Raw genomic sequence first — 16,150 nt, forward strand, 5'->3', positions numbered from 1 at the left:
AAAATAAAAATACCAAATCACAAAGTGAACCAATTTGGTATTAGAGCAAGGCCTGGGGCTCCATAGCGATAAAAAGTCACTCAGCAAAACCTTATGGAAAAAAAGGTCTGTGAAATGTCTGACTCTCAAAATTATTGCAGGGGTTGCAAGGTGATTTGAAATGTTTTTCCACATAGGGAATAAAGAAAGTTGCGACATGACCATGATTTTACCACAGTTTGCATGTGATCCCACTATCTCAGAGAAGCCCTAGCATCCAACATTTATAAAACATCCACTAGTAGAGATGAGCTATTCAATTTTAAACTAATCAAATTCAACACAGATTGTGTAAAAATTTTAGTTGCATCCAAATCTAAATTTTTGGTGATTTGATTTAGGTTAATTTTGGAGAGAGAGGGAAATTTACTAAAGAGTGAGACACTAAAGAGAGAAAATAAAGTGTCGTACACAAATGTTCAGGCCATTTGGAGCTCTCTTGATTCAGGTAGAATCACAGGCGGATTGGCCATAGACGTTACAGGGAAATTTCCTGATTGGCCGATGCCCAGGGGGCCGCCCAACCCCTCTTCTCTGCCCCTGGCCGGGTACATAATGAGCTCTCAATGGTAATTATTGCTTTGAGAATCAGAAACTCATGTATTCCACCCCGTATCTCATCTCCTAAGCCCCCTGCTCCATATCTTAATCAGACAAAACTGGAGGACAGAAAATAGCATCTACTGATGGCCACAACACAAGGACAGCTTTTAGTGCAATATATTGTGCTGCTTTGTGGTATATGGTTCTGTTAGGACGGTATTTTGTGCTATGCTAGTGCTGACCCCGCCATTTGTTGCCCCGCCTTCTGTCAGTTTAACAAAATGAGGCCACTTTTTTTTTTTTTCCAGGGCCACTTTAAGTTCCCAATCCGCCCCTGAGTAGAATCGATTTGGCTCCAAATCAAATTGGTAGACCGATTCAGTGGAATCAAAGTTCGAATTCTGAGCGATTCACTCATCTCTATCCACTTCTACTAGTATTTGGAATTTAGAAAACATATTCAAAGAATCTAAAAAGGTAATTAAACTTGTACTGTAGTATATGACATATTGAATAAGCATTTTGCTTTATAGTCTAATACCATTGTTATTGACTTTTCACGTACTATTTTGCACAAAGCAATGATAGATTTATGGTTTCTATATGTTCAGTTGCACTATGTAGGTAGTAAAGCCTTTCTCTCATACTTCATTATTTGTATTGCAAGTAAAAGAAAGCAGATGGAACAATGTTTCCGCGGCGTATAGCCTTTGTTGGCCAGATCCTAGCACTGGAAACATTATTGTTCTGAATACATTGACTCACATAACACAGATAATGCTATGTGAGTGGCTCACAATTACCTATTAGTCCAGGTGAACATTTTCCTGCCAAGCGCTTTCCCCTCTTCATTAGTACATGTATTATTTAGACACCTGACATTTGCTTCTCACAGGATTGCCAGTGACCTTCTGTAAAGCAGATGGCTTTCGAAGACGAAAGGGATTAAAAAGTTCACCTAATTGTAATGAGTGTGTTACTGAATTGTATACACTAAAAGAGTGCTTGTTGAGGGTTCTGCAGCTGTTTCATGTCCTGAAGTCCGCTAACCTCGCACAGGACAGGAGCTAAACCTTCCACTAAACAAATAGTTTTATAAAACAAATTTGGCAAATGCTTGGAAAAGAAATGAAGGCAAAAAGGAGATGCTTATCCATAATATAACATGTAGGGTTAGACTTGTATTGCAGGTTTTGCATTATTTTTAGGGAAAGTGTTACTTACAGTATGTTTTTTCTGTCAGACAGTGACATTTTTTTGTCATCTGTTTTTATTTTGTGATTGTAGATTTTTTATTCTATTTCCTGAACATGATTATGGGGGAAACCATCTTGTCTGAGCTGTTCTTAACAGCATTTAGGAATATGGTTTACAGCAGCCACCATGGGTCATAGAAACAATGGACAGGAGAGGACCTCATTGACTTCTTTCGGGGAGTTTTCTAGGCAAGTTGCGTGACCTGGGCAGAGGTCATGCAAAGGTCATTGACAATCATCTACTGGGAATGGTGGGTCCTGTGTTATGTCCTGTCTCTCTCTCTTTCTTTCTCTCTCTATATACTGTATATTATATATACGACTAAATTCCAAAAAAGTTGGGACACTGTGCAAAATGTGAATAAAAATAGGTTTTTAAGACACATGCCCTTGAACATAACCAACCTCTAGCTCAATATTAACAGTGCATTCAGAAAGTCTTCAGACCCTTTCACTTGTTTCACATTTTGTTATTAGTGATGAGCAGCATAGGCAATATTTGTTTTCGCTATATTTCATGAATTTTTGGCCTAATATTCGCCATAAATTAGCAAATTCTAGAATTCAGAATCTCCAGTCATTATTTTCTTGATAAATCTGCAATGTAATATGCGTGTATTGCTCACTATTGCTAAATTTTTCAAGCTGCTAGAAGTTTCCTGAGATTGGAGAAAATGGTTGGCAGCAACTTTCGAGACTGTGAGGAAGAACTCCTGACTGACAGCCGGCAGTTCGGCATAGCCAGCCGAACTCTCGTGCATAAGCGCTGTCAGTCACGGGCGAAGGCGCAGGGAAGGGGGCGCGGTTACCTTGACTTGAAGCAAGGAAGCCGCTCCCCCCTTGACTTCAAGCATGACTAGAAAATCGTGCGCTCAGGGGATAAAAGAACTTTTTCAGAGCTTTTGCCGCATTTGCCTTCAGGAAGAAAATGATAATCAGAAACACACTGCTGGCTACTCTCAGGTACTGCTGGTGGCTTGGGATGGTTTTTGGAGGTGACAGGTTCCCTTTAAGATGGGCGCTTTAGACGCTGGCCTCTACATAACTTCGCCACATCCAGCGCCGCTTCTAAATGTAAGCCAGCTTCCTTGCTGTCTTACATTTAGACAATTTTTTACACCTAAAACAGGTGTAGAAAATGATGAATGAGACGGGCCTGCCGGCCTGTCCCTTTCCCCGTCCATGCCACAACCACTTTTTTAGATCTGGCATGAGCGGGGAAAAGCCACAATCCGCGCCTGAAAACATCTAATATAGGCATATTTTAGGTTGGTAAAACCTCTTAAATTCCCAGAATTGTCCCGAAGCTGCTCCTATGCTGTGTCGGCTGTGTGCAAAGGGACGGAATACTTATGTCCATGCAAAATTTTAGTTTTTCCTTTTTAATAAATGTGCAAACATGTATTGACTGACGACTGATGGAGGAAATCTTAAATTGTTTTACTTTAGAGCAAGACCGTAACATAAAATGTGATGAAAAAAGTGAAAGGGTCTAAAGACTTTCGGAATGCATTGTATGTGTTGGTTCTTCTTGTAATATTTCTTATCACATTTTGCATTCAGTCTCCTTGGCCTGAAGCCTGCAAGAACAGCTGAGGGCTGTTTATGAAGTAAGAAGCATGTGTGGCTTGATCATGTTGGATAAATAGAAGGTCACCAGGACTGTATACAATGCTAATAAACAAGAAGATAAACTGAATGTGGATTGCAGCTAGAACATATGTTCTATCGGAAGTTGAATTATATACAATTTGGACACATACCCTAAAATAAATGTAGTAAGAATTTGAAGAATATATACAAAAGGTCATCAGTATTAGGCCTCCTGCACACGGCCGTTTTTTTTTTCCGTTTACTGGCCGTTTTTTGCGTTCCGTATACGGTCCGTATACGGAACCATTCATTTCAATGGTTCCGCAAAAAAAACGGAATGTACTCCGTATGCATTCCATTTCCGTATTTCCGTTTTTCCTTTCCGTTTTAACATAGAACATGTCCTATTATTGCCCGCAAATCACGTTCCGTGACTCCATTCAAGTCAATGGGTCCGCAAAAAAAACGGAACACATACGAAAATGTTTTTTGCTGAACCATCTATTGAAAATGTTATGCCCAGCCCAATTTTATCTAAGTAATTACTGTATACTGTATATGCCATACGGAAAAACGGAACGGAAAAACGGAACAGAAACGGAAACACAACGGAAACAAAAAACGGAACAACAGATTCGTGAAAAACGGACCGCAAAACACTGAAAAAGCCATACGGTCGTGTGCAATAGGCCTTAACCTAAGCTCATTTTTGAATCCCAGTGTTTATGTAATGGACACTAACAATCATCAATGACATCATCTAAAAACATAGTAGCGTTGTTCAACAAGAGATGATTATTGGGCTTTGTTCACCTATGCCGCTTTTGTCATGCTTTTGCCAGTTTTTAATTCACTTTTTTAAGTTATGGGATCCTTGGCAATCAGCTGTGATCTGTGGAGAAACCTAACATCAAGTGCTCACTTATTCTGCAGCGCCACCACAGTACAAAATAAGTATTACATAGTTTAAGTTTCTGAATTCACAATTCATTGAAATCAGTTGAATTTCAATGTAAAGCATGGACACAATGGGTCTTCTACAGCAAGACATGATTTTGGAGTCATTCAATGGCAAAGAGATGAGTGTCTTATGTGGCAGATCACTCCCTTGACAGATCCCCATCTTGACAAAATTCCTAATAGGGTATTTGCAAAAGATTTTCTAAACCAGACAACCGCATTTTTAAACATTTCTCTGATGGTCATTACTACTAATAAAACATAATCATAATGGTATATTGTAGGTTTTTAGCAGGAAACATGAACGTACCTGATCCTTTGAAGGTGCAAGTAGTTCTTCAATCATCATACTGTCCCGGGCGAAAGAACTCCTGTTCAGTGTGTAGGACCTATCCGAACTGAAGGAGCGGAGGCTGTTGTTGCATTTACAATTTACCAAAGTACACGCAGATGACAATGAGATGGATGGGAAAAAAAAGGAAACAATGAATGCAGCTTCCAGGGCAAAACAAAATAAAATGTGATAAAAATGTGATAAAAATGTGAGCAACAATGAATTTAGAAAATTGTTCGAATGAAAAAAACTGTGTTTGTCACTAATGATTTGGATAATATAACTTTTGGAGAAAAATTTGCTACTAGGAAGAAAATATTTTTAGGTACATATATATGAGCTAAACAGCTCATTGGGACCCTGGAAGATACATGATAAGCAGAATCCAAGCCAAACCCTACATCTAATAGACAAAGCAAACATATGAAACTAAACATTCACTAGGTCACTCTCACTTCAATCCATTATACTTAGTCTTCAAAAAGATTACATGCACTTCACAACTATTTACATAATTAGAACAGTGGCAAAAATAGACTAGGGGAACAATAATTGAGGGGTTTCCAAGCACGTAGAACCTAAAGCTAAATATTCCATGATTAAAACTCCAAAATTATGATCTTACTTCCTTACTTGCAGATAATGCAAAGTGTGCCAAATTTCTTAAGAAGAGTACACCCTTTAATACATTTTGTGCACATAACTTTAACTACCTCCTTTACTTAGATTGATGTAGCAAAACAAGGCCTATCACATGGAAAGATCTTCACTAGCTCTGTGGTAACTGTCTACAGTAAAAAGAAAAAAAAAGAAAATATGTTTTATTTCTCTGCCCTATCTGGAATTTATTTATATCTCTATTTTGTTTTAAACCCTGCATTTAAAGGCTTTGAACACCTTCTGGGCATTTAAATGATTCCAGTTTACTAATTTCGGGCTAAAAGTAATTTTCTTCAATTGGTCTTTACTAAAAATGTTCAGCCGCTTCTGAGATATGAGGGTTAAAAATCAGTCTATTTGCAAGCTGTCACTTTCTAAACACTCTTTATAGCTCAATTCTTATCCAACTGATAAGAATATGACTTAAAGGATAACTGTCACATATAGACCCTAATTTCAATTTTCATATATGTAGTTACTAATAACATGATATTCCAGTATCAGTTACTATTAGACTGACTTACCCCATATTTAATAAGATTCAGCCCTTAGCAACCAGTCTGCATAAAACTGCAATTTCACTATTCAGTTTAGATGGCCGCCACTGCCCTCACCCTGAGGCTAATCCCGCCTGCCCTCACTAGCCAGTAACAATAGCCCCCCAAAAGTGTCAGTAACCAGAGCCCTCCCCCCTAAAGGGTTAATCTCCTGCAGCACAAAGGGGTCCTCTTACCACATGTTGCTTTCATTTATACACTGAGCAGATGGCAGATCTCCCCTCCCTGTTGTGCGCTGCTTCAACTCTGCATTCTCCAGCTCTGCTGAGTGAGGGAGCGTCTGCCAAGCGCAGGGACAGGGAGAAGTGCACACAGCCCAGGCACTGTTATCAGCTGCTGGGGAGGACCTGGCTTTAATCATTTACTTACAGTCCCTGGCTGTCAGTAATGTGACCTTGCACGCAGCCTGCTTCTGCGTGCTCCGTCCTTCAACAGATAGACGGACCATGCCTAGCAACCCTATTTTAAGCACAGGTAAAAGTAGGCAGTACAGAGAACAAAAATGCGGAATTAAGGGGTAATTGAATACACAGTGAAAAGTGGAAAAAGGGCCACCAAGGTGATATTAATCACCACAATCCAATACTCCAAAAAAAAAATATACGACAGTTATACTTTAAGTCTCATGCATATGGCCATTGCCGGCCGTGGCCCGTATTGCAGCTCGCAAACAGTGGGTCCACAATATGTGGGCACCGGCCGTGTGCTCCCCGCATCACGGATGCGGACCCATTCACTTGAATGGATCCATAATCCGGAGCTGCAGTGCGGAACGAAGGCATGTAACCCCACGGAAGAACTACGGTGTGCTTCCGTGGTGTTTCTGTCTGCCTCCGCACCGCAAAAAAATAAAAAAACTTGTTCTATTTTTTTATGGTGCAGACGGATCACGGACCCATTCAAGTTGAATGAGTCTGGATCCGTCACGGCTGCCGCACAGATGGGGCCCGTGCATTGGGGACCGCAAATTGCGATCCCCAATGCACGCTATGGCTGCGCAACGGCCATGTGTATAAGGCCTTAAATAAAAGTTTATGAGGTCAAGAGATAAGAGCTACACATGAGATCACAGTATTCAAAGAAAACAGAAAGTTTTAACCCCTGTATCTCAGAAACGGCTGAACATTTTTAATGAAAAAAAGATTTTTTGTCCAAAATGAGTAAGTATGCAATGATAAAAAAAAAAATACCCCCAACGGTGTACATGGCCTTTAAAATAAAACAATACAGTGTGGTTGCCCTATGCCTTTTGAAGCCAAAACCAGGACTGGATTCAAAGGAGACAAAAAAGCTTTGCTCATGCACACGGTTTGTATTATAGGGATGGCATGGAAGTGCATGGCAACAATTCTTCAGTTTATCATTTATCAAAATTGTTTAAAAGAAAATTATGTTGCAAATATGCCATGTAGAATACAAGCATCATGTCCCTGCTCAGAAAATATACCTGGCAGATAATCCATTGAATGTAAGATAGCTCTCATTCTATTGGGTGAGGGGTATCACAGATCTAATATTTCATTAAAAAAAATATCCTTCTTGTAAACTTCGGAATATACCGGGGCCCTATGCTGAGCTGTGAGGAAGCAGTGATCTTGGACATCTGATTGGATTCAGCCACAATTCTGATTTGGGAGTCTCATGATCAGACGTAGGTTATGACATTTTTGTAAGTTATTAGGCAATATTTCTTACACAGACATTTCTTCCTAAGCACACACTAGAACACTAAGACTTACAAGCAGCATTTCATGTACTAATTTACACTCTGGTTGTATAATAATTGTCTTCATTTATTTTTAATCACACTACGCTTGGCTTTTGTGGGTTTGGCCATTTTATGTTGTTACAAAAAGTAGAGCAGCCACTTGAGTTTCCACTCATTCGGCTCTGCTTTTTGTCTGTGCCAGTGAGGGCAGTCATTTCTGGGCACTGCCTATATGTATGGGCGCAGTTTATCCAGTCATTAGGAGCCAGTATTATGGAAACGTGCCTGAGAGTGGTGATGACACACTTTTGGCATCTGCCTGAGATATAAGATATACAGTATGTCCCCCTCCCCATAATGTATATCTTAAATCTCAGGCGAATGCCAAAATATATCATTTGAGGTGGCTTTGGGGTCAGTTTTAAGTCTGCTTTTGCTTTGAGAGGTTGCACAAATTTTATGAAATAGAGCACAATGATAATATATTTGAGGCAAGTGTGATGTGGAGTAGGCCTATGTTTGTAAAAGTACACCAGGGGGTTGCTTGGCGTGGAGATGCAACTTTTTTAAAATTTCGCACATCATAAATGAGATGCTCTAAGCTAAAATCCTGCCCTACTTTTCACTCCATTTGTAAAAGTGGCGGGGATCAACAAATGACAAAAAAACTATGCTCCAAATGTCACATGTTGGCATTCTTTGTGACATTTTTACACCACAAAACAGGCATAGCAGACATGATAAATGCTCCCTTATGTATTTAGAATTAAATGTGTAGAGAGGCTATCCTTTTTTGGGAGGTACCTTCTCTGCTTATAGAGAGAGTGCCTTGAGAGAATATTTTGGCATATCTGCTGAATATTGCCTCCTGACGAGTTATGAACCTGGTCATAGGAGCAGCTTGATGCCAGCAACAAATTTCACAGCATGCTGGCTACCTGGTCCCACTGCTGCTGTAATGTTCTCATAAGTTTGTCCATTAGGCCTACATTTAATATGCTTGTGACAGGATTTTAATTTTCATTCAGTATTTGAAAGCCAAAACACAGAAGAGGTGCAGATCTTTCCATAGTAGTTTTTCTCTATGTAGGACTTCCAATGCTTGGTTTTGACTTACAAAGACAAAATATGACCAAATACAGCCAATGTGAAAGTGGCCTTGTTTTGCAAGTATGGACATGTAGGACTTTACGGTAAGTCTTGTCATTGCTACCAGAAGGGATGCTCTTTTGTAAGAATTCTTCAAAAGCTGATTTTGTGATATTATTAGTTTGCAGCCTTGTTTTGTTTTTATTTTTTCTCCATAGTTTGACATTAAATGGGCTTTTTGTTGCCCATTTTGGAACTTCTAATTTACCTAATTTTGGAAAATATGTTTTCCTTCTTGCCTTCCAAGGGCCATAACTTTTTAATTTTTTGGATGATTTAGCTATATGAAGGCTTTTGGGGAATGAATTGTAACTTTTTTTTAACTATCACCACTTAATGTCCCATACGATTAACTGCGAAAAAATGACCCTAAACTGCAATTCCGCTAACGTTTGGGTTTGATTTTTATGGCGCTATGCTCTATAAAGGAGATGGCGACTTTATTCTGCAGGTCAGTACAATTATGGCAATGCCAAATACATATCGTTTTTATTATGTTTTACTGTTTTTAAAAAATGGAAAACTTTCTATTATAAAAATTGTGTTGAGTCGCAGCATTCTGACACTCATAACTTTAGAATTTTTTTCTTTCGACTGAGGTGTGGGGGCTTTTTTTTTCTGGGCAAGCTGTAGATTTCATTGATATCATTTTGGGGAACATGCAACTTTTTGATCATTTTTATTCCATTCTGTTGGGGATTGAGGTGATCTATTTATTATTTATTTTTTACGCCATTAATGTGTGATAAATAACTTGATATTTTAATATTTCAGACATTTTTAGATGTGACAATATCAAATATGTTTGTATGAGAAATGGGATTTTTTTTTTTTTACTTTTAATGTTTTTTTTTTAAATACTTTTTAGAAACTTTAAACTGATTTTAGATTAAAAAAAATTGTCGCTTTAGGGAACTTGAACCTGCTTGTACTATTTGATCGCTTGTACTATTTACAGTAATACTTCTGTACTATATATTGCCAGCATGCTATTACACCGGTCCAAGGCAGGGTATGGGACCAGTAACTTGGCAGGACTGTGGAACCTTCAGCAAGCACTTGCCTGCCATTGCAGCCAGTTGGTAAGCCGTGATGGCTTTGTGGGGGTGCCGACTGAATGACAGAGAGAGCCCCCTCCATCTATCTAACTGATTAGATGCCGCAGTTGCTATTGACTGTAGCATCTTAGTGGTCACATGGCCGGGTTAGGCACAATCTCCGATCACAGCAACTGCTGTCGGATGGTGGCTGTGTAAAATGGCTGGCACCCACTATGTAGGAAGCAGACACAGCCCATGGACCCCATTCAATGAACTCCTCATTCACCTTGGGCATACAGTTATACCCATGTGCATGAAAGGGTTGAATTGGAAGCTTTTATGGGCAGTGTTCTCTTTCTGATAATGTTGACACTATATATAATTATTATAATTTTGGTAATCATCCTGCAGGATATTCTCCTTTGATGGGCCTTATACAGAGCTGTGGTATTTCTTATTTGCGAATAGGTGGGGGCTTGCAGTTTTATCACATTTCAGGCCAAAGCTTAGATTAATAGATGTAAACCATGACTGAAGTATGACTACCTCACTGGTCCTTACAAAAAGAGAGGCTCAGATAAACTAAATACTAAATTAGCCTCCAAAAATGTACATATAAAATGGCCTCAACCCAATTATGAAATCTTAACATTAGTGCCGATTTTCCAAAACAATCCAAACATTAGTAAACAGGAAAAGCTGCTTCAAACCATTTATGATGAAAGAAAATAACTTTCCCCCAGCAATGGGACAAATGTAAAGAACATAAAAACCACAACTTTACAAATATAAAAAAATAAAGAAAAGAATTGCCACGCCACAACACAATAATGACTAATATGAATGACAATGAGCAAAAGTTAAAGTAACAGTCTGAAACGATGGATGACATGCCTTCTTACCTGATTTTAGGACTAGTTTAAAGAAATTTATTTTGAACAAGGAAAAAAAGTAAAATAAAATAATCAGATGCAGCAAATGTAAAAAAAACTATAAGTGAATAAGTAGTTGGATCACTGACTTTCCTGCACATGGTATACACAGAATACCTGTATATCTACCATTAATACAATATCTTACCTTTGTACAGACATTTATAAAGGATATTATGTGTATAACATGAAATTTATGACTTGATATGTAAAAGAATTACAAAACAGAATAAAATTTTGATGAATGAAGGCTTTCCCCAAGCAACAATGAAACACATTAGGTATAAGGTATCTTCAGCTGTGAAGTCTCACACTGATGATCTGGTGTATGGTGTGTAATATCCAGGGTCAGATTACGTATAGGTAAGTAGAATGAGGGTTGAGCTGCAGTAAGCCAGCAGACACCGCACAGTAGAGAGCTTATACTTCTGGCTCCGTTCTCTGTGTTGGCTCTGGTGATGATGAGTGTGCTAGGTGTCAGACTCCCACCAATCTGATATTAATGATTAGGGTTGAGAGAATCGAACTCCACAAAGTGGAGTTCTATCCGAATTTCAGGAAAAATTAGATTCACCACGAATCTGAATTTCCTCGTGCTTTGTGGTAGCAAAAAACAAAACAAAAAAAAAACATACTTACCTCATCCGTTTGAGTGTGAAGAGCCGGCCGCCATCATCTTGATTGAAGATCTCGCACTAAATCTGTGCACGTATGACTTTGCCAAGCTTTCACGTGTGTGACGAGACCAATCTCGCCACATTGCATTGGAGAAGCCGGGTTGCCCGCCTGCTTCCTTTAGACTATGGTCCCATGTTGAAACGCTTGATTTTCCCCTGCAAAGACTATGTGAAAGAATTTGGCTCCATGGGAATTGAACTGTATCCGTGTAGTCTGAGTGCCATTCACCTAATAATATGCACTCAGACTGGAGCTATCTGGGGATATGTTAAATGTCTATGTTTTATGCAATAGCTGCACAGTTAAATATTCTTATGTCTTTGATTGTCTTTTGCTACCATGTGGCTAATGGAGTTTTGCCTCTGCCCTTGGAGATATATTGGATTACTTCCCAATTGTCTCCAGGACAGAAGACATTGTGTAAAACTGTGTATTCTCCTGCCTGTGATAATTACATTAACCTATTGTGTATTGTACGGGGTTACTGGTTGTTTTACAAAACCCTGTGGGTGGTACTAATGTGTAAGAATGTGTATATAAGAACAATAAACACACAGCTCTGGCTGTCCACTGCTTTACCCTGAACACAGAGCTTGGTCTCGTTCTTGGGGGGATTGTAGGCTGTTCCAATTCGACTGCTAGGAGTGTAAATCTTTCATATGGCTTTTCCTATTTGGCTGTATGCAGCATTCATATGGTTTCCAGTTCTGGAGATTGGTGTCTTTAGTAGCTGCCTTTGCATCTGGAAAGGGAATATCTCTTAAACGGCTTTTACCCCCTTTTATGCCCGGGGTGCTGTTACAACGTGATTTCGCGCTAAATCTTTAATCAAAATGGCGACGGTCGGCTCTTCATGATCATGACTTTTTTTGTAAAATTCGGCGAAGCAGCTGAATACATTTTTTTAATACTTCGCTCATCACTGTTAATGATCTATCCTGAGGACAGGTTACCAATATCTAGAACCCGGACAAACCCTTTAATTAGGAATTCACAGTGCTGTAGGACTGAGAGGAGGGCACTCAGGGAGAGGCAGAGGGTGCTGAGAAGACAAGCATTTTAAAGCTATACATGACTTAAAATATGGTCTAACTGATGGGCTAAGTCTAAGGGCCTGTCAGCTAGACCAGGGCAATAATCAGAAATGAACCATGCTACAGACAAACAACGATTTTAGATGCTGCATAGCTAGTATTTGCTTGTTTGTCAGGTGTTGGGAGGAATTTTCACACAGGGAGCGAAACGAGTGCTCTTTTCTGATAATTGACCCAAACCTCGGCTCATGTAAAAGGACCCTAAGGCTTCAGACAATCTGTGGCTACAACTTCCTGAGATGTAAATCATTTTCATATAATTATTACTTATGAACAAATGGGTGGAGCTATTAAAATGATGTATTTTTTTCCAACTTGTGCACGCTTTCCAAACAGCACTGTGTACTGAAAACCTATAGAAAGAGACATAATATGCTATGGGATGCCATGAAATTTTCAAGGGAAACGTCTGTAAGGCTTTTACTTTGAAAGGTGGCATTATCGGCTTAAACATTGGCCCATCAGCAATCACACCGCTGTAATCCAAAACACTGGCGGTAATCTCTTCCACCAACACAGTGCCGGGTTTTGTTTTAGGGCTTTGAATAAGCTTCACAGAGAATGTGTGGTCATGTCCCCGGCACTCGCAGAACTCCAGAGAGTTAGATCTCAGACAGCAGAGCTTTACCAGACCTGAATTCCACGTGCTAAGCGTAATATCCTGATGAACTGATGACTGTTTGGTTTCTCCAAAAGTTCAAGCAAAGAAAAACTGATTTGTATAATACGAGTGCAGGGCGCAGCACAATGAAAGCTTGTATATATAGCCAGGTGAAAGTTAAAGCTAAACAACAAAATTAGAATCCATTAAAATGTTTGTAGGCCACATATTCACAAAAAAATTATAATCTGACAATATCTAAGAGAGTGGAATGTAAGACCAGTTACTGCTACAGTCAAAAGGTTAACTGGAGAATATCTGAAACACTGAAAGGGGTTATCCCATCACAGACAATGGGTGCATATTGCTAGAATATGCCCCCATTGTCTGATAGGTGCGGGTCCCACCTCTGGGTGGCTGCACAAGCGCAGTGTGCTCCCATTCACTTATATGGGGAAAGCAATTGGCGGTGGACATACCCCTCCAGCCACCACCTGTGGCTCAGTTCTCTGCGTAGTTGAGGGTCCCAGAGGTGGAACCCGCACCTATCAGACAATGGGGGCATATTCTAGCGTATATTACTTGCTTCATTTACATATATATCCCAATTTTTTTTTACTGAATCTACTTACACACTGGCGTTTCTGGGTCCGCTTGTCAGATCCGTTTCAGGGCTCTCACAAGCGGCCCAAAACGGATCAGTTCAGCCCCAATGCATTCTGAATGGATAAGGATCCGTTCAGAATGCATTAGTTTGGCTGCGTTTGGTCTCCGTTCCGCTTTTCAGGCGGACACCAAAACGCTGCTTGCAGCGTTTTGGTGTCCGCCTGACGATGAGGAGCCAAACTGATCCGTCCTGACTTACAATGTAAAACCTCATGCACACGACCGGTTTTTTTTGCGGTCCGCAAAAACGGGTTCCGTAGTTCCGTGATCCGTGTCCGTTTTTTCTTCCGTGGGTCTTCCTTGATTTTTGGAGGATCCACGGACATTAAAAGTGAAAAAAAATTCTAAGTCAAGTTTGCCTTTAAAATGATTTTAAAAAAATGATTTAAAAAAAAAACGGACACGGATCACTTTTTAAAGAATAAAGCAAACGGATCCGTTATGAACGGATACAAGCGTTTGCATTATTGGTGCGGATTCGTCTGTGCAGATACAAGACGGATCCGCACCGAACGCAGGTGTGAAAGTAGCCTAAAAGCACTCAGAGCTATGGGATATGTATATTGTGGATGTGCTCGTGGCAATTTAATAGCATATGTACACAGCTCTAAAAATATTTTTAAAAACAAACACAAAAAGTGTTTCTTCCCTAATTAAAAATGTTTTATTATATAAAAATTTGAAATAAACAAAATGCACATAATTTGTGTTGCCACGCCTAAAATGATCCAGATTATAAAATTATCAGACTATTTAATTAATAGTGAATTAATAAAATGATGCCGGGCATAAGACCAAAAACCTTCCTGTCGCCCAAGACATTTCACATGCTTTTTTTTTTTACTTTTCTTAATGATTTTTTTATTTAGATATGCAATAAAGAAGAAGATCTCTATCTCCTAAGTAATGACGTTCAACCTGTTTGAACATGCAGCAGGAATACATGTCTACCGTATGTGGCTGCAGGTAAGTATTACACAATGGGTAGCCTCACTCAAGAAATACTATGATGCTACTTACATAGATATCTGGACTGAATTTCTTGTCTACATTTAATAACAATACGTCCATAAGACCTTATATTAATACATGATAGAATTGGGATTCTCTTTCGTCAGGTATATGGTACATTGACTTCTCATGCATGTGTTTGAGGGACTTTTTAGGACACTGAAGGACTTTTATTATTCGGCTGCTGCTACTCTTCTATATTCCGCAGACTTCTGCAAACATGATCCAGTGCATATATATGTATGATCCAGTGCGTATATGTGTATGTCGTGCAAAGGACAGGGTTAATTCTAACAGTGTACACACATGTCAGGTTTTGTGACTTCCCATGATGATGAAGTAGAAGCTCAAAACAGAAAAGAGATGGACACATGTAAGTCGATGGTGTAACATGAAATTACAGTGCCGCCATATTGGTACTTACCTGGCCGATCTGGCTCCAAGGCTGAAGCCCATGTAACCTTCTTGGGGCAAAGAATCATCCCCTAGCTCTTTCAGATCTTGTGGTCCAAGGTATTTGTCAGTGTCACCTGTCATTGCATCTTCACCTAAGAAAGAAGAATGGCTGTTTTAACGACAAGCATCAACCTCATAGAAGCGCTGATGATGATGAGTTAGTAGATCATCACTGTGAGCACGCCGACACCTAATCAATGACATGACAGGGCCCCGGGACATTTTCCACACAGAATTTTCAATAATGCACACCAGCAGCAGGAAACCACACAGATAGCTGGATGCCCGGATGTTACAGTCAATGTTATGTGGCTGGAAAACAAGTGTTACTTTGCAGGAGATAGCTGTGTTGTTTTACAAAACATGAAGCCACTGATATGTTGCATCTATTTCTGCTTTATAGCTATTATTTCCTTTTAGACTTAATATCTTTCATCATGTGCACATGCGGTAGATTCATGGTGCGTCTGTAGCAAAGTGCGATACCGTGCAAGTCAATGGGTTTTACAATACCCTGTTCACATATTGCAGAAAAAAATCTACAGGGATCTTAGAGTCTGGATTTTCAATTCTGCAACATGTACTTGATGTTACCAATATCTTGTTTATACCAGTACAAAGCAAATACATATGGATTTTGCAGAAGCTTTGCAGCCAGGGTCAGATTGGCCATAGACCTTACAGAAAAATTTCCTGGTGGGCCGATGCCCAGAGGAGCCACTTGAGCCCTCCTAACGGCCGGCCAGTGGAAGTTTTTGAGCATGTATTTTGTGCCCAAAACCCACTTTTGAAAGACCAGTTCAAGTCTGAAGTCACTTTGTGAGGCTTACATAATAGAAACCACCCAAAAATGACCCCATTTTAGAAACGACA

The 16,150-nt window shown here is 39.6% G+C and overlaps 1 protein-coding gene across 8 annotated transcripts in view; it reads right to left on the reverse strand.

The window, feature by feature from the left end:
- ANK3 (ankyrin 3) overlaps positions 1-16,150 on the reverse strand; it is a 753,651-nt gene that overhangs the window by 83,641 nt on the left and 653,860 nt on the right. For 7 of the 8 annotated variants that reach the window (XM_040437293.1, XM_040437301.1, XM_040437297.1 and 4 more), the window contains 2 exons: positions 15,246-15,369; positions 4,702-4,804 (listed from right to left, as the gene is read on the reverse strand). In XM_040437293.1, the coding sequence (XP_040293227.1) occupies positions 4,702-4,804; positions 15,246-15,369 (227 nt within the window). Of the gene's footprint in view, positions 1-4,701; positions 4,805-10,741; positions 10,754-15,245; positions 15,370-16,150 lie in introns of all 8 variants that reach the window. The other variant, XM_040437299.1, reaches the window with a different exon arrangement.

This window comes from Bufo bufo, chromosome 6 (assembly GCF_905171765.1).
Source record: "Bufo bufo chromosome 6, aBufBuf1.1, whole genome shotgun sequence".
Lineage (NCBI taxonomy): Eukaryota > Metazoa > Chordata > Amphibia > Anura > Bufonidae > Bufo > Bufo bufo.